This window comes from Electrona antarctica, assembly GCF_951216825.1.
Source record: "Electrona antarctica genome assembly, chromosome: 16".
Taxonomy (NCBI): Eukaryota; Metazoa; Chordata; class Actinopteri; order Myctophiformes; family Myctophidae; genus Electrona; species Electrona antarctica.
Window position 1 is genome coordinate 29979762 of NC_136797.1, and position 27932 is coordinate 30007693.

At 42.2% G+C, this 27932-nt stretch overlaps 1 protein-coding gene across 2 annotated transcripts; it reads left to right on the forward strand.

The window, feature by feature from the left end:
• Window positions 1-27844, forward strand: LOC306939824 (N-alpha-acetyltransferase 25, NatB auxiliary subunit-like). Of its 2 annotated transcripts, none has more exons than XM_079524553.1 (24): window positions 1-167; window positions 6581-6666; window positions 7113-7251; window positions 8537-8655; window positions 9095-9169; window positions 10242-10349; window positions 10461-10539; window positions 11654-11765; window positions 11872-11961; window positions 12707-12879; window positions 13656-13768; window positions 14596-14806; window positions 15658-15747; window positions 16169-16349; window positions 16886-16985; window positions 17887-18038; window positions 19019-19144; window positions 20006-20258; window positions 20884-21007; window positions 21665-21730; window positions 22241-22338; window positions 22483-22593; window positions 23279-23419; window positions 24263-27844. In XM_079524553.1, the coding sequence occupies exons 1-24, from the start codon at window positions 107-109 to the stop codon at window positions 24380-24382; spliced, it is 2928 nt and encodes a 975-aa protein (XP_079380679.1). In that variant the 5' UTR covers window positions 1-106; the 3' UTR covers window positions 24383-27844. The 2 variants fall into 2 exon arrangements, with proteins under 2 accessions (XP_079380679.1, XP_079380680.1); XM_079524554.1 differs by having other exon boundaries at window positions 15661-15747.
• The last annotated feature ends 88 nt before the right edge of the window (window positions 27845-27932 follow it).

The window sequence follows — 27932 nt, forward strand, 5'->3', positions numbered from 1 at the left end:
TGGTGCGACCACCACCATTAGCTTAGCTTCGGCTACCGAAGCGAACGATGTGGCATTGTGCGCATGCCCAGAAACATTTACCCAGGTAAACTCCAGCAGCAGCACCATGGCGGCGGCGCGAGGCCATGTGCAGGATCCCAACGACAGAAGACTCAGACCTATTTACGGTAAAGAAAACAAAACAAGTCAAAGAGGCCAGATAACACAGCGAAAACGACACGTTGCTTGTTTATCCGCGGCGTTGTCAGAGCGACCTCTCGGTCGCGTGTTGTTTGCTCGTTACATTGCCGCAGTTTCCACTGTCAGTTAGTAGTGTGTCGGGTAGTAGTATTATCTCGAGCGGCCCCTCGAGCGGCTAACCATCCAACCGCTCGAGCCGCCGCTCGCGCTCACATATACTTCGAACGTAGGACGGGGTCGCGCTCCCGAAATCAGCAGACCTACAAGCTCACCGACCGTCGCTTCTGCGACGCGCGGTGAGCTTGTAGGTCTGCTGTTTTCAGCGCGAGACCGTTGCCTGCTGCCCGCGGCGAATGACAGTGCACGTTATAATTCCCCTCTCACACACACCACAAGACAGCAGAGTTGACAATAATCTCATTTAATAGTACAAATGCCTTCGTTGTCTTCTGTCGCGTTAATAAATTGGTCAAAGTGTTTTTAAAGTGGTATAATTTAACGTTGCAGCAGCAGCATGCATGCAAAGCCCTCTCCTCTCTCTAAGCTAACGTTAGCTAGCTATTTGACAGCTAGCTTTAGCTATTATTAGCACTGTCTCTGCCTTAGCAAGCAGCATGCTAGTTCAGTCCAGTTTATTTTCAGCACGTTTGGACATCAAAATACATGTGTGTGCAATGTACAACAGTGCATTTATAACGAGGCACAATCTCAAAAGGTTCTAGGTACAATTTGTCAAATCCACTTGACATAAAGTGTCCAAGATGCCTAAAAAGGGGACAGGGAGAAGGTGTGTGTGTGTGTGTGTGTGAGAAAGAACTGCATCAATATGCAGCAAAGAACAAAAGACTACTACTTCTACTACTACTGTTGGGTATTAATTTAAATGATTGTTTAACTGGTAGTGGGTTAATGTGTGTGCCCATGCCTAGCTCCGTTTGGAACCTCTATATCTACGCAGCGTAGATATGGAGGTTCCAAACGGAGCTAGCCCATGCCTTAAAATCAATAGAAGTGTACTGGGTAAAAGTTTCAACATGATATCATAATGGACCAAATATTTAGATTCACAACAGCAGTGAAGGGCAATAGTTTCACGTCAGGCCTTTTGTAAAGACTTAATAATTGTATTAAAAGTATTTGTATTATATTGAGCAGTTTTGGTTAAGCAATAGCATATTGTGTGACAGTCAAGTTCACTGGAACAGCTCCAGTGTAATGGCCCACCAGCTGCAATAATGTTCTGTGTCTCTATATTCAGATAAATGAAATTGTGATGCCACAGAGAAATTACACCTTTGTTTCTAGGAGGGCGATGTTAAACAAAGGGCAAAAAAACAAGGGCAAGTGAAAACAGGGTGTCAGCATACCATGCAGCATAATTATCACACACCAACTGTGGGGTACAACTTAATTTATTTCCCTCTACCAAAGATGGCAAGGCAGTGAATGTCAATTAGCTTTGCCAAAAGCAATATACAGACAGAAAGGTGCAGATGATGTACTAACTACTACTACTAGCCAATTGCAACGTTACAGAAAGGACAGATTGTTGGGATACGTAGTCGGCACGTAATGTGGAAAAATATGAAATGATAACAGCTATCTCAGGTCATACCTTATGAATCTTCATGGTCAGTGAAGGGGGGGGGGGGGGGGGGGAACTCGCAATGGGAAGCAATACTGCATGGCCAATTTCTGGTGACAAGATTGCGGGTTAGAGGAGAATTTTGTTCATTTGGAATAGCCATATAGCTTTTAAACATTTTGGCTAGATTGGGTCGATCGTGGGCCACCTGAGTTGTCTTGGCTTGCTTTACAGTTTTGTGAATGTGGGGGTGTACCGTGTTTGCATTTGCAATGGATATAACCACCCCTGCCTCATCCGTCCTGTAAGGGTAAGGTGACGTCAGGTGTTCCCTGTGATTTCAAAATGAGGCCCAAAACACAAGGCATTTTCCTGGCTGATGGCATTCACATTGTTGAATGTACTGCACTAGTGTACTGTAGCTCACTGTTATTGCTGGCTAGTAGCAGTTGCTATTTGAGCTGGCTGGGCATTGTCTGACTCTGTCTGCCACTACTGTTGACCTTAAGAGTGCTGCACACGCTTGATATGAAGGTGACAGTAATTGTGTCCTTACAATTGGAAGAGAAAACTATTCTAACCTCATCTGATACATTGCATCGCTTGCAAACCACCTCATAGCTGCTATATATGCTTAATTGCATGATTCTGAAGAAGAGCTTTACATTAAGCAGTGTTTTCACATTGCATATTGTCAACATTATGGTCAAAGTTGAGGTCACAGAAGTCTATCTCATTATCTTTAAGTTGCTATATATTAAGGGTTATGTCACTGCTTATGAACCCCAAGAAAGATTTATTTGCCCGCAAGCTTGTGAGCACTAGGGTTGGGATCCTTCTGATTTTTACGATTTCAGTTCCTAAACTATTCTCTCTTAACGGTCCAATTCCTTAACGGTTCCCTTTACCGATTCCTATAGGGGGTTCGAAATGGTTCCTTACAGGTCTGTAACTCTGAGAGTGTACAGATGGAACCAAATGGAGCATGTATACACACTCAGAGTTATAGTTGTCCTTGAAATTAAACAGTTTTAGAACCACTGGTATTGTAACTGTATAGCAGAGAAACAGACATGAATTCCACATGCAAAGCTTCGACAGTGTGATGATGAAACCGGTTCTGTAAACGGTTTCAAATGTGATGGAACTGATTCCTGGTTCCTCTGGCTCTGGATTAGGATCACATCCCTAGTGAGCACCCACATGGAAGACTAAAGGCCTATTCATAGTCTGGATTTTCGGTGGTGAGGTGACCACCGCTCCGGTGGTGAGCTGACCACCGGAGCTGAAATAACGTTGAGCGGTGGTGAGTAAAAACAGAGAGAAGGGCTGGAGCGGTGGCGGTGGTTTGCTCTTCACCGCGGCTCGTGACGTCATGTTGTAGTTTGGTGGTCACCCCACCACCGAAAATCCAGACTATGTATGAGCCTTAATTGAGTAAAACTAAAAAAGACATAATGGTCTTGGTACTCTCATTGTCATAGGTAGCATTGTGTTTCGAGTCTAAAAGCCAACCTACTATTGTAGTGCATTTAGGCAGTTATGCTATTTATTTTGACAGTGTGGTGCTGGCACTATCAATGTTCACACACATGGCTCACTTTAGCACATCATTGGTGATGTGTAGGTATTATTCAAGGTACAGACACTAGACTATGCATATCACCACTGTAGCACAACAACATAAAAGGATGAAGGAAAGCACTACCATTGAGATTGAAGAAGGTTAGAAAGGCCATCTGTTAATCAGAAGGTCACCGGACGGTTCACCTCCTGATCTGCTCAGCAATATGCGTTGAAGTGCCCCTGAGCAATACACTTAGCTCCTAAGTGAAGTGTCTGTCTGTCTGTCTGTCTGTCTGTCTGTCTGTCTGTCTGTCTGTCTGTCTGTCTGTCTGTCTGTCTGTCTGTGACACTCTTTCTGTGTTCAGTGCATTGTGTTGTGCTGTGTGCTGCCCTGTGGCAAGTTGCAATACACGTGTGCAGTATTCAGCAGAGTGACATGGGTAATTCTTTTTTTTTTGTTGCATTGACAGACATATTATTTGCCGATGTGATTAAATTATACTCTTAATAGCAGCATAATAATAGTGTAGTCTTGGACCAAAACAGACCGATATTGTTTGTTTTGAATCGATTCTGACATTTGTGTATGTCTGTACAAAGAAGTCCAAAGTGTTTCACCCAGTTAAAGGTAGAAGGGACAAGGGATAATCAATGGGGAGCAGGTCTTTATTGTGAAATATACTCCTACAGGGTGGTCTCTTTGTACTAAACACAGATAGAGATATCAAGTGGATATTTGGGAGGACCGACAAAGACTGACGGACATAAACAAATCTCGGTCAATATTCGTCCAAGCTTGAAGATGGTGTAAAAATTGTAACATGATGGTAGACTGCTCACACTATAGCTCTCTAATCAAACCGATCAAATCCACTGCCAGTGCAGGGTGATGTGACCTGACATCTCTGCATAGTGCATACATTTACATACACTCCATAATATGAAGAGTAACACGGCACCATACAGATAAAATAACCATTTATTCATTCAAATGAATCATGTATTGGAGCTTTATGCAGCATTTTGCCGGAGACGGTATTAAATGCAGCGTCAGCCATCACTAGTAGCACCGTGCTGTGGTAGAGAAAGCAATGTGTCCATTGAACCAAATAATTAGGTCTAAACTACTTTTTTTTTTACGGGTGAGATCTAAGGTATTATCGACTTGTTTGCAAACTGTATAATTCTCATTGTTGAGGAAATTGGCAAAAGTATTATTTTCTTCCCTTTTTGGTCACTTGGTATAGTTGTCCAGGCTATTTCATAGTAGGATTTGACACTACGATGATGATGCCTTCATTGAGCTTTGGGCTGTATCACCTTTTAGTTTGAACTTTGAAATTTAGTTTTTAAGTATTTCAGCTTGACTCAGCTTGTTTTTCTGGGTTGTTTTTTGGTAGCTTAAAAACATGATCCAGATTCCATCCAGACCGGCCAACTTGAGCTCTGCTGCACCCGGAAACCTTTCTGTGACAATGGTTGACTCAGACACTGACACCCGTTTGAGTTATTTCATTGACACAATTGTATAACAAAAATACGAAATGCATATTAAAAACATGAATAAAAACATTAAAAGGTACGCAACACAAAATCATTATGTCTCAAACTGTAGGGTACTTGCTGAAAGTCAGGCAAGCGTGTTACAGTGTAACACAATCAGTTCCTCAGTTCTTCTATTATTGGCCACAAAGAGTGAGCTCAGATCAGTGAAACCATGTCCATATGTCGCTCTGATATCGTCTCTGTCGGGTGGAAACCTCATATGACCAAAACTGTTACTTTTCAGGATTAAAATTCAAAAGTAGCAGATCTACAAGCTCAAAACTCGTCTACTTTTGATGCTTTGGTGTGGCGCTCTAGTAGGGCTGCTAGGGCGTTAATTTACGACAAAACACAAAGTTGAAATCTGGAGATAGGTGGCAGGCGGTTTCTGCCTGACGGCAACAATATCTTGTGTAAGGGGTCACACCGGTACCGGTACGTGTTGTTCATTCTGTATGCCAGGCTCACGCCGACAGAAAGCTGGTGTACAGCTCTACCTTCCCCTCCTCTCCACATGCAGCATAGGAGAGGATGACTGTCTGGAACAGTCTGAAGGTTAAACTCAAATACCGTCGCTGTCGGGCAGAAAGCTCTTATCTCTTATCAAAACACGGCGTAAGCGTCAGCAAAAATGGTGGTGGAAGGTGGTGCTGTTTTGGACATATGAGGTTTTATTTCCACCTGACACCGACAGAGACGATATACCAAACAGCGGCTGTACATCTACAAACACAGTGATGGTGGTTCTATCTATCTATCTATCTATCTATCTATCTATCTATCTATCTATCTATCTATCTATCTATCTATCATTTATAGTTACTTTGGACTTCATGACTTTATTTGATAAGAGTGGAGACTGACAGGGAATGGGGAAAGTGTCGGAGTTCAATGTTGCGTTTTATTGTTTTCTTCTTGTGTACAGGTACATACGATTAACATATTTTTGTTCAGCTTCCTTCCGACAACAGCTTAGCTAATCATAATGAGTTTTATAATAAAAGTAAAATTAGAACAAGGGAGGTCGACGCAGCAATGGTCCGCCGGACCCGGGAATCGAACCTGAGCCTTGCTGACACTAGTCTGCATCATTCAGAACCTATATGGTATTAAAGTGACCTTAACGATTCCGCCATTGTTTTTTGTCACATTCCTAAGCCAATAATTTGATGACCTGGTCATCGGTCAATAGCTTTGAATCTTCCGCCGGTCATCAATTTATTGCCTTTAGGAATGTGACAAAAACCTCTCAATGAATTTAAGGCTTCATAGGGTGTGTAATTGATAGAAAATAAGTCATTGTTTCTGTGAACTACTCCTTTAATGTAAAAGGAAAACACAAAGATTTGGTGCCCCCCCCCCCCTGTAGTAAATCTGAGGACCCCTAGGGGTCCCGGATCCCCTGTTTAAGACCCCTGCCGTAAGGGTTCATAAACAAGTTGATGTCAACAGTTCCAACGGAGAGGATCGACATGATGAGAGACAAATATATTTTCTTTCTGGCACAGTTAATTTGGGCACCCAGCTGTCATGGAAAAAGAGGCATTCTTTGTGAAAATGTAAGGTTTATATCATTGACATAATATAGCTTAATAATCAATCTACTTAACCATGGAAGCCACACTTTCACAAACATAACAGTATGCTTCCTGAAATGTAAATGAACACAAAATATCCTCTTTAATGTTCCCTTCATTTCCTCAGATTCTCTTGACAATGGAAACAACAAGATGGCCATCCAGCAGGCAGATAAACTGCTTAAGAAGCACAAGGACCTGCACTGTGCCAAGGTAAAGTGTGTGAGATCAAAGTAGAAACAAAAATCACACGTGTGTGTGTGAAATGAGGGGCACCCACTGTGGCTGCCACATGACGTCACTGCTTAAAGCATGTTGGCGAACATTAAAAGTCCATAGACTTGGCCTGGTACTAATTAATTAAGGCATGGGTCATGCCGTGTATTCGAAGTGCTGGCTATTTTCTTATTGAAAGTGTGTGAGATGGCTAAGAAGAAAAACCTTACAGGTTTGAAGTATGCTTTTGCACCACACAACCTTGCAATGTATTGTGGTTCAATCTTTTCAAGCTGTGATCCCCAAAATAATCACATTTGAACTTGGGGGACCCCCCACCCTGCTGTGCACTTGGAATGTAGGGGTTGAGGCATTGCTATCTGTCAGTCAATGAATTGACCCACCTTAACTTAATTTCTGGTTTCCTCTCCTCTGCTCCCCAGGTCCTCAAGGCCATCGGACTTCAGCGTACGGGAAAGCAGGATGAGGCTTTCACTTTGGCCCAGGAGGTGGCCTCGCTAGAACCAACCGATGACAACTCACTACAGGCCCTGACTATACTGTACAGAGAGATGCATCGACGTAAGCGCCGAGCGCACACGACACTCAATAGGGCCCGTGTCCACGGACAACACGTGGATGAAAGTTCTCAGTCACTACTCACTATGGCCGATTTCAGTCATGAATCCACAGATTGATTGATTGATTACTTTATTAGACAGAAATGTAAACGGCACGTGTTACAGACCTGGTCGTTTCCGGTTCTATTATCTCGCACCTCGGGTCTGTTTATCATGATGTATAATACCCGAGTGGATCCGAGAAGACCCGTGCTCAGTGTTGATCGGTAGAGAAAAGCATGAAGTGCTATGATGGTTATTAATCTGACCTGGGATCAGATTATTGCAGGGCAATATCAATCTATACCTCCACGGAATCAAAATGCTCACATGGCGTGTGAACATGGTGTTCCACATGTAGGCTGCTACATAGCTATGTTTCATTATAATTAGTATAACTAACATCTAGTTAGAATGGCATTTTTTGTTTCACACTAAACCCAAGCGTTTAGGTTCTAAACACTTATTTGTAACACTTTTTAAACGTGTCACAGTGTTTAGATTATAAACAGAAGAGCATGTTTAAATGCCATGATTGCACTTAGTCATCTGGTACTCCTTAAACCAGGCTAGTCGCTTTGGTGAATTTCTGATCAGTGTTATTATGTCACGAACAACTACCATGAAATCCTGACACTCTTTGATGTTGTGGACAACATCCTGCATAACTAAATTCAGGACATGTGCGGTGCAGTGAATTTAGACAGACACTAGTTCAGTCCGCCTCAGCAGATTCTGTGTTCTGTCGCTGGGTCGGCGGCAGGTTTCAACGGCAGGCTGGCATCGCTGTTGCCAGCCAGGGTGTTCTTGCTGGTGGTGGTTTCATTGTGAACAAGTAGCCTAAGCAGAGTACAGTACTGTATGCATACCCTACCTGGCAGGTGAAAACAAAATAAGCCACCAGATTAGCATTTGAATGCCTGATCTGCATGTGTACAAGCGGACAGGCAACGTGGGCCACCACCCCCCCGCCCCCGGGCCCGGACAGTGAGGACAAAAGAGGTGTTGAGGTGCGTTCAGACTTGGATGGTTAGAGCGCCGCGATTACATACAAAGACGAATTGTGCGAACGGGTGCGGCGCGACCTGGCGCGGGACGAACCGAGGCGAATATATATATTCAGGTCATGGGGGCTGGAGCCCGGCCACCCCCACAGAGACGTCACTGGTTCAGGTCGGTAATTTTGGACCTGTGAAGAGCTCTACTACAGAGTATTTGTGTGAGCTGAATTTTCTGTTTTCTTATAGCGGAGTTGGTAACCAAGCTGTATGAGGCTGCAGTCAAGAAGGTCCCTCTTAGCGAGGAGTACCACTCCCATCTCTTCATGGCCTACGCTCGTGTGGGGGAGTACAAGAAGATGCAGCAGGTGGGACAAAAAGTCATGTAAACACGCATAATGCCCATTGCCCAGCTCTAATGATGTTTAAGATTCAGTGATTACATTTGATACACAGTATGGTAGACCAGTGGTTCTCAACCATTTCAGCCTGTGACTCCCAAAATAATCTTGAACTGGGGACACCCCCCACCCTGACAAGCACTTGGAATTGTAGGAATTCAGGCGTGACATTATTTTTCACTCTGTTCCACAGATAAATATTAATAATAAAATAGCACATATCTACAGATTGTAGATTGTCTATTTTCACAATTCTTGCCTCTTATACTATTTAAAAATGTGGCCAATGTTTGACCAGCACTTGGGGGCTGGGGGAACCCCCTTGGGGTCCAGACCTACAGGTTGAGAACCACTGGGGCTTGACAAGTCTGAAGAGTATTGACGATCGTTATCTTCTCCTTGACAGGCAGGAATGGCCCTCTATAAAATAGTTCCCAAGAATCCTTACTACTTCTGGTCAGTCATGAGCCTGGTGATGCAGGTAGGATTTCGGCACACATGTCTTGGCTGCATACAGAACCATCCACAACACAGAGGGTGTTTAATCCATGGTGATAATACGCATACCAGTGATAATGTTAACTAAAACAATGACGGAAAATGTTTGTACCGTAGACTACCTTTTTACACTGGCCAACACTAAATTAAAACTAAATTATAACTATGACTAAATGTGCTGACAATTTTGTCAACAAATAAAAACTGGACTAAAATGTTAGGGAGGGATCTGATTGATTGATTGAAATATTTATTAACAGTTTGCAGAATTACAGTACATTTCAAGCACAAACTCAATACAAAGACACTTGTTTAAAAGAGGGTCCACCATGTTCAATTCATCAAAACATTTAGAGACGTACAAATAGACACTTCTATATAGTCACAGAACAGGAATTCATAAAGGAGGTAAAAAGGGAAAAGAAAGATATACAGTAAGGGGAAAAGGGGGGAGAATGGAGAATAAATCCAGTAGAACTACTGTACAAGTAATTTTATGCTTGTGTGTGGGTGTAATAGCCGATCTACAAGCTCACAACATGTCACAACGCGACACATTGTGAGCTTGTAGATTTGCTATTTTTAGCACACAGATGAGTATAAGTCATGAATTTCAGCAGCATCAATGCTTATAGAGAGATGACTTCCGCACACCCGGTAGGTTTGGAGCAGGTGCGATGATGACGAGGCATATACAATGTGAAAGGAGGGACACCCGCACACTGCCACTTGCTGGGTTCAGAGCATTTTATTAAAGCAACGTTTCGGTCTTGCGACCTTCCTCAGGCTTGAGGAAGGTCGCAAGACCGAAACGTTGCTTTAATAAAATGCAAGTGGCAGTGTGCGTGTGTCCCTCCTTTCACAGCAGCATCAATGCTGCAATGTATTTTGGTGGCAAAATACACTTTAGTTGACTAAAACTAGACTAAAACATTTCAGATGACTAACATGACTAAATCAAATTTGAATTCTATTCAAAAGACTATGACCAAAGCTACATCAAAATTTGCTGTCAGAATCGATATTTTTCGACAATAATGTTGTTGGTTTTTTAGGCCATCTCAGCACAAGATGAGAAGCTGGCCCAGACCATGTTCCTTCCCCTGGCAGAACGCATGGTGGAGAAGATGGTGAAGGAGGAGAAGATAGAAGCGGAGGCAGAGGTAGGTGGAGCGTCATACCGTCGATGTTTGATGCACATAGTGTATTGTGACAAATGGCCAGTCTCAGTTGCCTCTGTAGTATTTACCTTTGTATTGTTTGTGTCTCTCTAGGTGCAGCTGTACTTTATGATCCTGGAGCGACTGGGGAAATGTGTAGAAGCTCTGGAAGTGATCAGAGGCCCACTTGGGGGTATTTTGTGTGTTTGTGTGTGTGCGTGTGTGACTGTGTACACTTGTATTACTACTATACTTGTGAGGGCTTGTAGTTTATTTCGAGCAATAGACATTGTGAGCACTCGTTTAGGCTTATGATTAGGAAAAGATTCAGGTTGGGCTTAGGGTTATGATTAGGCGTTTAGAGGGTCTGGGTTTAGCGGCTATTTCATAAAAGCAGAGTTTAAATTGTGTTAATTGCTTAGGAAACAGTGCTAGTGTGGAGGGCTCCTTTCACACTGTTCCACAAATCCCAGAATAGGACTCGTTGGCCATACATATTTTATTCAGTCGTGAGATTTTATTTAGCTTTAATCCATGCATGGCGTCGCCGAAGTGAGCCGCAAGGCAAGCGAGTTGCCTGCATTGAGTAGCCAATGGCCAAGGGTGTTGACAAGCACACCATTCGACTTGGCAAGCTGTGGTGGATGGTGGTGAATCAGCCGTTTTCACATAGTACTGACACTAGCACTACTTAGAGGACTGGCTGCAAGTGGACGCACAACACTTCCACCCAGCCAATCACCCTTTGTCAAGTCCCGCCCCTGGTTGTGCCCCACTTCGCACCCATTGGTTGCCCTTTCGTGGTTGGACAAAAATCCTTTCTCCATCCACTACCATTGAAATAACATGTTTTTCAGTTGCTTCGTATTGATATTCTGTGTATACAATTCTTATTTTAATCTTGGCGTCAGTAAAAAGGAACATCACAGGTGCAGCATTGTGACTGGGCATATCATGTTTGTTTTTAGTTTTTTCCAAAAAAAATGTTTTAGTAAATTCAACAGGAACAAGGCAGAACGAGCCTGCTGGTTAGTCAGTTGGGGACCAATCAGAAGGCTGACAAATGGTGAATTAAAAATGATTGGTGCATGGTTTGCATAATTTGTCAGTGGAAAAAGCATAGATGCGTCAAAACTGCTTCATTAATTCTATGGATTGTAGCTTCTAATGAATCCTCAACTCTGTCTGTCTTATACAGTATGCCTTCCTCATGTGTCGTATGTGTCTTCCCATAGAGAAACTGACCAGTGTGTCTTATCATCTTCCATTAGAGAAACTGACCAGTGTGTCTTATCATCTTCCCATAGAGAAACTGACCAGTGAGCTACTGAGTAGAGAGAAGAAGTGTATGATGCTTTATGAGCGACTACAGCGCTGGCCTGAGTATAACGCTCTGTCCCACAAGCTCCTATTGAAGAAGTAAGTCTATAACCGAGCAATTACGTATCGTATACACCCTGTATCCATTATGACAGATAATGTATATTTTATCAACACTTGTATCTCCATCTGTCTCCCTATTCAGTCCAGATGATTGGCAGTTTTATCCTTCGTACTTTGACTCTCTCTTCCACCTCATTGACCAGTCATGGAACCCCCCAGACGAAGGAGACCAGTGAGTAGAATCAAAGATTGTTGATGTGGAAAGATAGATCTAATGGATGTAATATACGGCAACCTTCCCCGTGTTTCTTCACTAGTCCGATCTAGAAGAACACAGTTTGCCGGCCACTGCTACAGAGCTGACAATGAGGTTATATCTTCCCTTCTTCTCTGGAATCCTGCCTCAAATCAGACCAGAGGTAGAAAACTGTCGTTCCCTGATGTCATCGCTAGGGACACAAGCATCAGTAAAGCAGGAACTGGGGATGGCAATGAAGGAGCGGAAGGTCTGGCGTGGCATTGTGAAATCCATGATCTTAACCGCGGTTGAAAAATGATGATGAGAAAGATCATCTCAATTGGAGCAACTCCAGTCACCCGTCACTTGTTGTGAACTTTTTACCTATCTTTCCAATTTCAGTGGAGGGGCGTGGGACAAATACCACAAAGACCAGACCACAGTCATTCAAATACAAATGGTGATGAACCTGCAATTTGTGCGTGAGAGGAGCCCCCTCTGCATAGGTTTCTACAATATAAATTCGGGTCCCAGAAATAGAAATGCCGTTAAATGGGCGCCCGTAGCTTAATGCATGTCAAACTGGGGGTCCTTGATATGAAAACGGTTGAAAAACACTGCTAGAGCTGTACAAAGGGGGGTCCGCAGGCTTATGTCAATTTGGGGCTCCTTGAAAGTTTGAGAACCCCTGTTTTTTCTGCCACCACAACTACGTGCATGTCTCTCTGTTTCTCTGCAGGTCCACAGAGGGCACGGTGCATTACTCTGTGGCCGAAGTGATCACGTTTGTGGAAGAGAGGATTAAGGGGGAGGACTCGAAAGAATCCCGTCAGCTCAGAGGCCCTTATCTAGCCCGTCTTGAACTCATACACAGATTGAGAGAGAGGGGCTGTCCTGAAGCCAGCCAGCTAGGTACAAACAAACACACACTTTGTAACAATGTTTTAAAATTCGGACAAATTCCTTTAGTTACACTCACAACGGTGTTTAACTCATTCACTTCCAAAGATCGTGTATTGCAGCCCTTGCCAGCGTTTTTGAACGTTTTTTCTAACCTTTCAAGACCAGGGGCGTAGCTGACCATTTGGTTGCCCTACTCGTAGGATATTTGTGCTGCCCCCCCCCCCCCCCCCCCCCCCCCCTTCCGATGAGAACGCTGCCTTTCCTCATTCAGATCGGCTATTTTCACCGTTTGTGAGGTCGCACACACGGCCGCTTGTTACGTGGCGGAGCTGCGGATTATGAGGGTCTGCTTGGCACTTTTTGGCACATTTTGTTGCCCCCCTTGGCATGTTGCCCTGTGCAATATGTAGCGACGGCACTGTTCAAGACCCACAGAATATTTCGCTCCACGACGATCGACACCGAGTGTCTCAAAAGATGGCGGAGAGTCTCTGCTTTCATAGGGGGGGAAAAGCGTGCCATCACAATGCTCCGTTGCCTCTAGTTATTGGCAGTTGAATGTAGCTTATTTTCACCAAAATTGCTGTCTAGCAACAGAAAGCAGAGACATTTTTATTTTTATATATCCTTTTATATTATGATCAACGGGCTTGGAAATGATGTGATGACGTTGACTCACATGTTGTGGGAAGAGTGCCCTCTATCATAAACACCAATGTCAAAATATGTCAATGGTGGTCTGTGCGTTGCATTGACACGTTTGTTGTTTCGGTTTTTATGTGCAGGTGAGCCCTTAGAGCTGATGGTGCAGTTCTTTGGGAAGTTTGGAGACAAACCCTGCTGCATCACTGACCTGAAAATATACCTGCATCTGCTGTGTCCTGACCAACACGTTCAGGTAAGTGTGTGTGTGTGTGTGTGTGTGTGTGTGTGTGTGTGTGTGTGTGTGTGTGTGTGTGTGTGTGTGTGTGTGTGTGTGTGTGTGTGTGTGTGTGTGTGTGTGTGTGTGTGTGTGTGTGTGTGTGTGTGTGTGTGTGTGTGTGTGTGTGTGTGTGTGTGTGTGTGTGTGTGTGTGTGTGTGTGTGTGTGTGTGTGTGTGTGTGTGTGTGTGTGTGTGTGTGTGTGTGTGTGTGTGTGTGTGTGTGTGTGTTCAATCAATACATATAGTTGTTGTTGAAGAATCAGCTTTATTCTCACGCCACAGGATTACAAGTGTAAGACAAAAGTGGGTGAAAGTCGTTTTTGTGCAAGTAGGGAAAAATGCGGGGAGACGTGGAGCAAGGGGAAGAAAGAAAAATCAAACAAAATATCTTCATATATATACTGTACACAGCATATCATCACAATTATGCACTTGAGGTTAGACAGACAGTAAGGTCCATGAACGTAGCATTAGGTATATACTGTGTACATGATCAGAATATCAGCAGATTGTACGAGATTAAACTGACAAAACATCTGTGTCATTCTATTTTTTTGGCTATTCAAAAATAGCAGATATACAAGCTCATAGCACGTCATTCGTGCCGTGCTATAAGCTTGTGGATCTGCTATTTGTTTGTAAAATCTTGAAGATTTGCGCTAATTCATCATGGTCATTTATCATTATCATTTTGAGGGGCCTTGACATGAAAAAGTTTGAGGACCACTGAAAACCTTTTTTCAGAAAACTGAACTAACTATCGCTCTGTGTTTCTTTTTTTCTCCGTGTAATGTTTCTTTCAGTTTATTAACCGCCTGGGAGAAGCGGTTCCATTTGGCGAGGAGGAGGGTGAGGGAGGCTTCGCATTTCCAGGCGACACCAAAGCGCTACAGAGACATTTAACTGTGTGTCAGCTGAGCCGCGCGCTCGGACTGCACCACCTGCTGGACGTAGAAGGAAAACTGCGGCTCATCAGAGAACTTAAAGCTCATTATCGTCACGGGTTACAGTTTGGTAAGAGAGGTTTTTTTGGTAACCGTGTCTCCCATACTTTCAAAGTTGCGCAGAATTTAATTAAATGTTTTCTTGACATGGATGAATTTCATGATGAATTTGGATTCATCAGGAAATTTGGATTCCATAAGAAGTCAACATGTCTGTGTCACGCACCGAATCTTATGCTGCGTTCATATTGGCAGATAGCTTTGTATCATTGTAGCTGAAGTTGAAACCAGCTCAATTTCTTTGTAGCTGTTGTATCTTTTGCAGCAGCTACAAACATCGGATGTATCTTTGTATCGTGTCGCTGGCTTCCATTGAAAATGAATGGTAGATTGCATCTTTATATCTGCCCGTGTGAACGCAGCTCGCAGCATTTCAAGCTTACAATGTGTCTATTTTCGGTTATTAGCGCCTTGCGCCACGTTTCCAGCTTGTAGATCTACTTTTGATGCTTTTGTGTGATGCTGTAGTTTGATCAAGGGCGTTAAACTATGGAGATAAGAGGTTTCTGCCCGACAACGATATTGTTTATGAAACTCAGCGTGCGTGTCTGACAAAGTCTTTCAGTTGTGAGGTTTTATTTCTGCTTGTATATAAAAAATCACACCCGGGTGAACTGAGTGGTGCAAATTCCCCCCCCCCCCCCCCCCCTCTCTCTCTCTCTCTCTCTCTCTCTCTCTCTCATTCATTAGCAGGCAACAGTGCAGCACTATCTCTCTCTCTCTGTTTCTGGCACAACAGCGCCACTTTTGGTACTCATTGGTACTGGTGCTCATAGTCACACACACACGGTTGACACGGACATTGCTGTTCCTTGGAGTGGTTGCACCACTCAAAAATAAATATATATCCATGTCCACTAGGAGAGCTGGCCCTGAAGACGGAGCTGCAGTTCTCAGATATGTATTGTCTCATGGCAGCTCATGTATACGTTGACCTCTGGACAGACACGGGTAAGTCGTCGTCCCCCCCCTCTTAATCTATCTCTCTCAGCACTCTTTCTCTGCTCTTTAGAAGTCTTTGTATAATTCGCTGTCAGGAGAAAACCACCTAACTTTTTTTCATGGAGGAGATAAAATTTGAGCAGTGTGACGGAGAGTGTCACTGACTCTCCTTAATTATAATAGGATGATGATTACCTAGTCGTCATTGGTTATGATTAAATCAATGCATGAAACATATATATTATTTAGTTCCTTTTGTTTTGAAAACATTGGTTACTTTTCAAATAGGGTAGACAAAACAAGCCTCGGTTTCAGCCTACACTATTTTAGGCCACTAACAAAGTAGCAGATTTATATGTATATATCAATGTTGTGTTAAATGGACGAAACTAAATGAATAACTAACGAGGTTTAGTGATGTGTTTTGCAGGGGACGTAAGCATGGTGTGGCAGGGTCTGGGTCTCCTCCACGAGGGTCTGTCTCACAGCCCCTCAAATGCCCAGTTCAAGTTGTTGCTGCTGCTCCTATACTGTCGCCTGGGAGCCTTCGAGCCTGTGGTGGACCTGTACTCCAGTCTGGATGCTAAACATGTACAACACGACACCATCGGGTCAGTCCCTGCAACTCAAATTAATTCTTAATTCTTTCAGCGCCATTGCCGTAGATGTAGGTCAATTGAAGCCTATTTTTTAGTAAAGTAGTTGCCCACCACAATCTGTCTGGGTTTCAATCCACAGTCTATGCGAACACACGCCATTTTGGAAAGAACGTGGGCCCCTTCCCTACTTCCTTCACAGGTGTTAACGATGATACTAATGAAGGCTCTGTTCCATTCTGGTCATACAGAGTCAGGGTGCTGCTATTGTGCATGTTGGTTCACTGGAAACCCTCTGCTACACCAGTCAAAGTGGGTTCCAAATGGCCCCGTACGGGTCTGTAACTCTGAGAGTGTACAAATGGAACCAAATGGACCCTCACTGGCAGGCGAGTCACTAGGATACGACAGCAGTCCACAAATGTGTGTGTGGGGGGGGGGGGGGGGGGGGGGGAATAATTGACTACATTGGGGAGGAAAAGGAAAGCTTTTAGATTTAAAATAATAATTCAGGATATATTTGGATACATTGTTCTCTCTCTCGCCCTCAGGTATGTGTTGACGCGCTATGCAGAGTCTCTGGGTCAGTTTGCTGCTGCCTCCCAGTCGTGTAATTTCTCCCTCAGGTTTTTCCACTCGAACCAAAAAGATGTAAGTCCACCAAACGTCTACGTACTAGTAATACTGGTATATTGATTCTTAGGTTTTGTTCGGACTGCAGGCAAATCCAAATAATGACATAATCAAATTGGAGCTATAGGATTGACTGTCCACACTGTTATTTGCAGGTGATCGTCAGATCAAGTTTCTGTATTCATACGTCGACCGACCTATAATCTGCATTGGTTACGGCGGTAATGATGTAATGATGACATAGGCGTGAGTAACGCTTCATTTATCCTCTGCTGTACGGCCGCGTCGCTTGGCAAAAAAAAAACCGACAGATCTACAAGCTCACAACGCGTCACCATGCCATGGGTTGTGAGCTTGTGCGGTGGTTATTTTTGGCTTGTGACACCATCGTACAACAAAGTCTAAATCAGGCTTCAGTGTCCACAGACTGAGACACTTGTTTAGGAATGGTTGTGGTCTAATCCCCATATTTTAACTTTTTGTGTTTTTCCGTAAATTAACGCCCTACTTCATCCTTCTGCAACTGCAGCATCACACAGAAGTAGCAGATCTGCATGCTCGAAGCGCAGCACAAACCAACACGCTTTGAGCTTGTAGATCTGCTACTTTTGCTACTGTTGAATTTGAATCATGAAAAGTAAAAAGTATGGACATAGGTTTCCACCAGACAGAGATGAAATTTTATTTCTAACCACCTAAGAGGAGTGTGGGTCAAATCGGATGAGCGTGTGGATTTGTTGCTGCTCAGATTTGATGAAACCAATTTGGTTCCAATCTGGATATAGGCCAAAAATGTGATTTGGGGGCTGCCCCTGTCAGAACAATGTAGCTGTTCTACTTATGTCTTCATCATTAATGTCCCACTTTGTTAAGTCTTCCTGTCTGAAGTCTCTTTGCCTCCTTCACCTTTTCCGATTAGACCTCAGAGTATATCATCCAGGCGTACAAGTATGGAGCATTTGAGAAAATCCCAGAGTTCATTGCGCTCAGGACCAGGCTCAACCAATCGCTGCACTTTGCTCAGGTGCGCACGGAGAGGATGCTGCTGGACCTCATCCTAGAAGCAGACATGTGAGTGTGTAGTGTGTGTGTATGTGTGTGTGTGTGCAAGTACATGTACTCAAGTACTGCACTTAAGTGTACTTTCAAAGTTTTTTTTACTTTACTGGAGTGGCAAATATTGTACTTTTACTCCACTACAATTATTTGCAAACATTTGTTACTAGATACATTGCAGATTTTTATTATTATTACAAAACATTTTGAAAATCGTGACTCATTAACTGATCTGCTTTTTTCATACTACAATTGGACTTTCTGCATAATGAGTGCTTATACTTAAAGGGATAGTTCAGATTTTTTGAACTTAAGTTGTATGAAATACTTGCCATTATTATAGTGGTTGCAACTGTATTAATTGATTGCCCGAGTCCCATGGTGGGAGTTCTGCTCTGGTTTTGGTCAATATTAAGTAGTTCCGGTCATTTTGTGGGGGGCACTGGGGCCACGCAGTAAAAGTAAATGAATCCACAAAACGAACGTAATTTGTATTGTTGACCTATTTCTAAAATATTAGCGCGACTTTCGTTCAACTTTGACCCCTCTATCACATGGAACTATTTTTTGGGCGTAGTGATATGGACACAAAAAACATAGTTCTGTGTGATAGAGGGGTAAAAAAAGAACGGAAGTTGCACTAATATTTTAGAAATAGATCAACAATACAAATGACGTTAGTTTTGTGGATTAATTTACTTTTACTGCGTGGCCCCCAGTGCCCCCCACAAAATGACCGGAACTACTTGATATTTCACCAAAACCAGAGCAGAACTCCCACCACAGGACTCGGGCAATCAATGAATACAGTTGCAACCACTATATTAATGGCAAGTATTTCATACAACTTAAATTAAAAAAATCTGAACTATCCCTTTAAGTAAAACAAATGGAGTACTTTTTCCGCCACTTGTACACAACAGAACACTCAATCAACACATGAACACTTTGCACGTAAAGGATTGCTAACCTCTGTGTTCTGTGGCTCTGGCCAGTGTGTTGAGTTTGGAGGAGAGTGTAAAGGCCATGGGTTTGTGTCCAGAGGAGGATGACATTCCCTGGGCTCGTATGAGAGACAACAGAGACCTGACCGTCTGCACCAGCTGGGACCCTCAGACCCGGTGCGTACATACTGTACATACTGTACACCAGTGGGTTTCAACCCTTTTTCATATCAAGAGACACTCTTATTTATTCAGCGTTTGAGCCACGGACCACCATTTGATGAGATTTAGCCTCGCAGAACCAAAAGAATATTTTGTTATCGTTGGATACGTTTGTGAACAATTCCATGCTCTATTGATGTTTGTACCATTAGGATAACAGGCACACGTTGTCAAAATATCAAATTCTCTACATTCTCTAATTGTGTAGATTTCTTATTTAAGTGATTTCTAACAAAAATGTAACTCTTGAAACCAAATGGACCCGTAAGGGTTTCATTTTACACACTCAAGAGTTAAAGATCTATAAGGGTCTTCTTTTGTTATCAACTCTCCATCATTTAGCTTGGGACCACCTGGAACCCTGGACCACTGGTTGAAAACTTTATTGAAAAATGTACTGTCACATCATTCACACAATTAACACAATTAACCCCAGGGGTTAATTGTGCCCCCCCCACACACACACTATATATATATATATATATATATATATATATATATATATATATATATATATATATCTCACACACACATATCACACACACACTGTATAACATTTTGAATAGGTTGTTTTCATAGACTTGGTTGACAGCACTATCATCAGTGTTTTTTGGTTTCTTTACATGCTATCTTTTCTATTAATGTGCTGGATTCATGTTAATGTGTGTTTTCAGAAATGTTACCAATACTACTTATTATGCTTCACCTCTGGCTCTGTATTTGGTCTGCTCTTTTATCCTTCTACACCCAACCTCTTCGTTGAAGATAGCCGATCTCCAAGCTCACAATCAGTTTTTTGCTTTATTCCACGGACAGAGCTTTAACCGAGGAGCACAGGTGCCTGTCTCTGGAGGAGGAGTCTGTGTGGCTGAGGATACGCTCTCTGACGCTCCGCCTCCTCGCCTCATTGGCCCTGCTCGGACATGCCCCCCCTTCTTCACAACAGCAGAACTCGGATACAGCCAACGAGAACGGAGTGGGAGACAAGGCCTCGCTGCTCGGCAGCTTGCTCTCCCAGCTGGAGCAGACTCTGCAGACCGCAACGCACTTATCAAAGAAATGCACACAAGTATGTTTGATTTATTTTTTTGAGGGGCGCTAGGCTAGCCCCTCCTATGCCCGGCTTTGTGTGTTTGTGTCTGTACCCCATAGTGATGATTTGATTGGCTGGGCACCCCATAGCGATGATTTGATTGGCTGAGCAAAGTACGTATTGAGGATAAAAAGTGAGGATGCAAATTGTGATTGGCCGGAATGAGATTATGTATAATGATAAGAGCGACCCTCACTTCACATGGGTGTGATTTCTATTTTTTAATAAGACTGAAATCTAGTGAGCTGTGAGGCTTGTAAATGTGCTATGTTCGGTGGCTCAACCACGTTTAAATTATGCATATCATCTATGTCGGGTGGAAACTTATACTGTCTGTAATGCCAAAACTGTTACTTTTCAGCATTATTATTTAAAAAATCGCGTTAGCTTGCGGATCTGCTACTTTTGATGCTTTTGTGTGACGCTGCAGTATGATCAAGTAGCGCATTCATTTACAAAACAAAAAACACCAAAAGTATAATTATATGGAAATTGAAGGTTTCTGCCTGACAGCGACGATATCATCTTTCACAAGCTGTGTGTGTGCGCGCGTGTAACAAACACTGCTATTCTTACTAATATGCTATTTGCTATGATGCAGTATCCATTCCTGGGCCCTCCCTCCACGCGCCTGGCCTCAGCCCTGTCCAGCGGGAGCTGTCAATGCCAGCTGGCTGCCCTCCAGTTATCTGTTCACCTGCAGGAGCTGGAGACTGTCGGACTCGGTAACTAATCTGAAAAAACTATAGATAAATAAATAAATACTAGCACTGTCCAACAAAATTAATCGCATAGTAATCACATAGTTTTATTTTTTATTTTGTATTGGCACAAACTTCAATGTTAAACTGAAAACAGTCCATTGTATATTGTATACCGAGCAGGATATATACTGTACTTTTATACATCCAATTATAAAAACCAATGTTATTTATTTGATTATATATCTGGTGTACATAGACAAACGGTGCATTTTAACAGCGAGTGAGTATCGGGCGACACATTGCCTGCTATCGGGCGAAAAGATGAATTTATCTTTTCGGCGACGTGCCGGGTCCCATAGACAAATAATGCACTTCGTCTGGCTGTCGCCTGCTGTTAAAACGCACTGAAAGAGACACCCTGTATTTATTTCTTTCTCTCTCTCTCACACACACTCGCACACTGAGGCCAACATTTTAGTTGTGTTCATGTAACGTTATCGCCCAACGTTGTGTCGTTAAAGAGCTGAAGAGACATGGAGACTCCTGTTACTGAACAAACACTTAATGCAATGAGTAACAGAATATAGACCTATTTACCAAAGAAACTCACTTACCCAACCTTAAATATACTGTACTGTATATACTGTACGGTTCTGACAGCTGTTTTCTTTTCTCCAGATGAGTCGTCAGAGCTTCAAACCCAGATCTGTAACGGTTTCAAATCATTAATAGTACAGCTTCAAGGTAAGTAACCACTGGTTAAGACCCACTGTGATAGATTGTCCATTTCGACATCAAATCAAAACTATTTATAAAGCACATTGTCATCGACCAAAGTGCTGTACAGGTTAAAAATGGGAAAGGCAACACAATACAATCAATACGATGCAATAAAATCAATACAATCAGTTAAATCAAGTATAGCAGAACAATCGGACAGGGGTGGTGAGGTTAGAAATACGAAATTAAGCTTGGCTAAAAGCCACATCGAAAAAATGGGTCTTAAGCAAAGACTTAAAAACCTCAATGGACGTAGATCGTCCATTTCGACATGCCCAAAAATAGGAATGCCAGATTGACAGTGGTTAATATGTCATTATATCATGGTATGATTTAGGAAGGATACAGATGTTTAAAAATAATTTTACCATCCCTCCCTAATACCCTCAAATTGTAGCATTAGCATTCCAGCTGTACAGGTTGATTAGTATGTTTGTCTGTTTGCCTTATATATCTCCATTCCTGTGTCCCCAGAAATATTGAATCAAAGCAAAGGAGATCTATTGGAAACGAAAGACAACAGATTAAAAACGCAGCCCTCCTTATTAGAAAACCTTGTTTTCTTTGTTGAGGTGAGACGTCGGTTTTTACTGTGATTAATCCTTTATTTGGTATTTTATTGTTTTCTGGTGTTATTGTTTAACGTGCAGAGACTCCCATCAGCCAATATAGGAATTAGTGAAGTTCTTAAGTTGTCTGTTTTCCTCCACCCACAGACTTTGAGCATTGTTTTCTGGGTGTCCAGTTACTGTGCCAAGGTCCTCCGACCACTCAAGTCAAGCCTACAGAAGAAGAAGAAGAAGAAAAAGGACACCAATACCACTCTGGTATAGTAGCTGTTCCCATGGATTAAAGTCATGGCTGATTTCAGTCATTTGGATTCCATAGAAGCCAGCATGTCTTCCATCTATGGAAGCATATTGCGCAGAGAAAGTAGCCAATCTACAAGCTCTCAATGTGCTTGTAGATCGGCTATTTTCGGTAATTATTTTAAGATGAGAGCATTTGAAGTGGTCAAACTGAAACATGATTATAAAATCTTAATATATTTCTTTACCTGGTTGGCAGTATGTAAAACAGCAGGAACAATATTACTAAAACATTCATCATTTTACATATAGAGGGTATGCGCATGCTTAAAGTGAATGGTACATCGAGTGGCAAAGCAACATGCAAAGTGAGTTTAACATTGTTTAACGTTGTTTAATGCAATCAGATGAGACTTTTCTGTTTGGATGCATGGGCTGTCAAGGCCAGAAAGTAATTTTTTGCCACTCAGTAGGCATTCTTGCATAACTTCCGGGTTTGAAGATGATGTCACGCGCATACTCTCTATTGTGCTAATTGTTTAGGAAACGGTGCTAGTGTTAACTAAACGCTAGCGCTGCTTTAAAACAATTTGAGACACCCATTTTGTGATATCTTATTTTGCTTGGTTTAATCCATGCGCTAACATCTGTCCAGACTCCAAAACAACACGATGAACCAGTTTGTTTCTCCCCCTCCATCCAGCCAGCGGTGATGTGTGGCTTCCAGGAGCTGACGGGCAGCTTGCAGGAGCTGCTGAGCCAGGCTGTGGAGCACATAAAGGGACAGGAGATCACTGTGACCGCTGTCCAACTGGCCAGTCTCTCCCTGGACGGGGACTCGGATGTAGGTTATTCTCATCTGTATCTAGTAGTCCAGTGATTTTTGGGAGACCCCCAGATGATTTGCTAAATGAGGAACATTGTTTTCTCTCACTCAACAGTAAACAAACCAACATACAGTATAAGTGTATACAGGGTCTACAGTTGAAACCCTCTAAAATGAAAAAAGAGACCAAATATTACTGAGGAACAACTATTCTTTGCAAAATGCCCTGCCTAGCGGTCCGCGCACCTATGTCTCTTTCCTTGTTTCCTGTCTGTTTCCACTTGCTCTAACTCCTTCAGTGCCACCTGGTGGACACCAGTTTTGGTCCTCTGTGCCACCGAAGCCCATTATAAATAAAATAAAGAAAATGTAATTATATTGTGCATGTCATGTGCATGTCATCACCTGCACACCAGATTAGAGGAATTCTCAAAAAAAAAGAATATAAAAAAAAACTTTTTTAAACTCGTGTAACGTCCCTGGCAATCAGTGCATAATTAGATTCAGCTCGTCTTAACGTCCCTGGCATTTAAACAGTTTTAATAAAGACAAATAGCCCCAAGAATATATTTTAAAGAAATTAGATATTACCGGTATGTAAGAATGAGGAAATAATTGGGGAAATTGTCTATCTACAAGTGTTGTGAGCTTGCAGATCGGCTATTTTCACAATATAAAATGTATCTGTGGAACTGAGTCAAACTAAATGTAGTGCCTTAAGGTGATCCCTGCCTCGGTAGGGGATTTCCAGTTCAAATCTGATTTATTTTTGGGGGCTGTGGCCTGAAAAGGTTTGAGAGACACTGTAGCAGTCGCATTTGGTATTCCCGCTCACTTCCTGCTTGTGTGTTTTCTTTCTAGGAGATGTCGTTTGCCAGGTCTGCTATGGACAAGGTGCACAGCAGTTATCTGCGCTCGCTGCAGGAGGTTGGAGATCTGCTCAAGAAGAGAGCAGAAACTATAAAGAACCTCAAGATCTGAATAACCATCAACATAAGCGAACATTTAGTCATTGTACCACACCCACCCATCACCCTAATGGTGCCCCCCCCTCCACACACGACCGCCTGTCAATCCCACCAACAAACCTACAAAAGACATACTTTCTCCCCGATTCCCCCATTTACCCCATCAGTTACCCTTTTCCACTTTGTTCTACACTCACTACACTCACTCACTGTTTTTTTTACCATATTCTCAGTCTGGAATGGATTTCATTATGGATTTCTAATGCCTGATGCATACTTGTGGTTGTGCGCCAGTGTCACACACAAAAACAGCCAATCTACAAGCTCACAACATGTCTTGTAGATTGACTGTTTTGGGTGTGAGACACTGGCTTGTAACAAAGTATAAACCAGGCTATATTCTCAGTCTAGATTTTTCCCTTTCATGCTGTCAAACACACTTGAAACGTGTAATCCAGTTTCAGCACAGAACCTTGTCAGTCACTCATTAATTTATATAGTAATTATAAGTGAAATTGAGGAAAAATATGTGCTTAAGAGTAGAATCTATAAAAAAAAAAGTATCTAGACAAATTAATAAGCAATTTTAGGCTATTTCCTGCAACAATTAAAGAACATCAGCTACCAAGACGATACATTTAACTGAATGAAAAGATAAAACAAAGTACAATACACCACTATTCCCTTTTTGTTTTTAGTTGTGTTTAAGCCTTCCACTGTCCCAGAACAATGGGGGGTCTCTGTAGCAAACACAGAAACGCCCAGATGCTTGGAAGTGTTTTTTTTTCTCACTACAGTCCTTGTAGACTACTGTGTTTTTCAGAAAAACTGCGGGGGAAAAACAGCGGACCCGAAATTTGCTCCGATATTCGCGTCCGAAAATGCAGCAGTCTGTAAACACCTTTACTGTTTGGACATGAGGAGGATTCTCTGTTTGATTTGAGTGCACTGCTGTACCAACATCTGTACGAACAGAGCAGATATCACACTGATGCATTCTATGGAAATAATGGACAAGCTGACAACGGGGCAGAAACTGTAGAAAGCATTTGGACTGGACTTCCCCAATGAATTGCTGGGTCTATTTTATTTTATTTTATTATCTTATTTTTCAGCTTTCTTTTTATGCTGTGTGCTTGTGTGAGTGGAGCCACCTCTGTAGTTGCAGTATTATGAAACAAAATGCAGTCATGGGATAAGTTTGCCACTTCCAACCTGGTTTACCTAGTTTGGGCATGTCATTGTATACGCCAAGATTTCAAAAGAAATAGTGGAAATAGCAGATCCGCAAGGGGCGTGAGCTTGTAGAACAGCTATTTTCGCTATTCCTCTACAATGCAGTGTATATATATATACAGTATAGGACATAAGTGGTTAAATCAGCAGACATTTACGTCCACATTTTGGAAAACTAAGAGTTGAATTTCCTGTCTTGGTTCTTATTTTAAACTTGCCTGACATCATGTTCTTTCAGCACACTGAAAATGGGGCATGGGTTTTAAAAGTAAGTCGGACTGAAACTATTATTAATCCAGCCCTTGTAAAGAATGTTCACTGATGTTTCTGAATCCAGTGCTCTGTTATAAAATGCACCCTGTCACTTGTGATACTGCAGGTATGAACAATCTACTTTTGCCATGATTTCTTTTCCTTTTGTTTTGTCCAAACAGCTGAAAAGTGCAAAAGCAAAACAATGAGTATTAATAATACTCGTGTAATTAATAATTTGTCATCATGGGAAATTCCTTATGAAACCAGTAGTACTCTCTGGACATGAGCGACTGCATCGATATTCAAAAGACAATGTAAAAGAAAAAAAAGAAATGCATGTTTCCATAACACTTTCCTGTTCTTCACAAGAATGCCAGCCATAACCTCAAAACTAAAATGCATATACTTATTATTTTTTTAGAAGTGAATAAAGCCTGATTTATATTTAGTCGTACGATGCAACGCTTTCTGAGCTTGTATAGACTACTGCACAGGCATGTCATTTATGGTCTTGGAATGGCTATTGTGACCCCCTAGTGTTCACATTTAACCTCAAATGTAGTTATTTAATCCAGTGGTTCTTGAACTTTTTTCATGTCAAGGACCCCCCCAAAATTCATCTAAAAAATATGTTGTTCCAGGAACCTCCAGAAGCACAGATCAGAGTAAAAACTGTTCAGTTAAAAAATACATATTCAAACATTTGCACAAATGTTAGTTTTCAAAAATAGCAGATCTACATGTGCTGCACTATGTGCTTGTATATTTGCTATTTTTGAATATCCAAAGTAAAATATAGATAAGTGGCTAAAATGATTGTTGGTGTATTAACTACTTTTACTGGGAACCTGCCAAGGACCCCTGGCCTTGGGGTTCCCCGGACCCCACTTTGCAAACCAATGCTTTTTATGCAGGTTTTCCCCAATTTAACATGTTTTAGCAGATTAATCTGATTTTCTCAATCCATGCCCGTCCATCTGCGTACATGTGATATGTGACATGTTCTACACTAGAGATATGCATTCTTGTCTGCAACCCTACATTTAATGTGTTGGCATAACTATTTTCACCATAGGCAAACATCTCTCTTTTGCCCCTCCAATTTTATTTTTTTATTTTGCTATTATCAGCTTTATTCAGCAACCAACGCCATTGTATGACGGAGCATAAATTATGCTTAAATAGTGTTTAAATAAGATGAGCAGATTTTTATTATGGAAACTGTCCACAGACAGCAATGGGGGGCAGTTGCTCTAGAAACATTTAATACAGGGATGGCTGGGATGGCTCTTTTCCTGTCAATCACTCCTTGAGAGAGATTTGTTTTTGACCTATGGACCTAATTGTAAATAAAATGTTGAGGTGTGAGAACGTAGGCTGAACAATAGATGCTTTTGAAAACCGCTGTGGTAGATTTCAGATCAGCCTTTGGATAATGTTTGTTTTATTTTTTTCATTGCCTTTTCCATTCCCAGTTTGCTTACAAATTATATACCAAAACCTTTTGCTTTTGTCAACGCACTAAATGTAGCTGCAAGTTATAGCTCTACATTTCATTTTACGTTTGCGTGACACAGTATAACCGTGGTTATCGAAGTGGTTTCCTGGGAACCCCAGGGGTCCTTGAGGGGTTTCCAGGGGCAGTCCTCGGCTAAGTGATTGATAGTTGGGGAACCTAAATTCAAGTGTACAAATGGTTCCAATTCAAGAGCTATGGGACCCCTCCGTCATGCATGTCATGGGGGGAGGGTCTTGCAATAATGTTTTGAGAACCTGAACTACTGGTCTATACAATTTCAATGAAAGGTCACCAAGACTAAGGTAATGCAGACAGAATGCCATACTTCTTCCAATAGCCTGAGATCAATACCAGTGATACCTATAGGCATCTGTTCTATTGGGTTTATCTGGGATACTTCATATGAAGTTGAAGACCCCACCCACCCAACATAAACCACAGACCCCCACCCATCTGATAATGTTCTGTGCCAGGGACCCCCCCAGAAGAGATTTGTGTTCAAAAATTCTACATTATTCAATATCTTTCAAACCTTTTAAAAAATGTTCAAAAT

Excerpts from the sequence above, each read along its gene's own strand:
- LOC306939824 (XM_079524553.1), top strand. The coding sequence starts at position 107 with ATGGCGGCGGCGCGAGGCCATGTGCAGGATCCCAACGACAGAAGACTC. Across the intron at positions 8,656-9,094 it reads AGTACAAGAAGATGCAGCAG|GCAGGAATGGCCCTCTATAA; the intron begins GTGGGACAAAAA and ends TCTCCTTGACAG. Across the intron at positions 14,807-15,657 it reads TCGTCACGGGTTACAGTTTG|GAGAGCTGGCCCTGAAGACG; the intron begins GTAAGAGAGGTT and ends CATGTCCACTAG.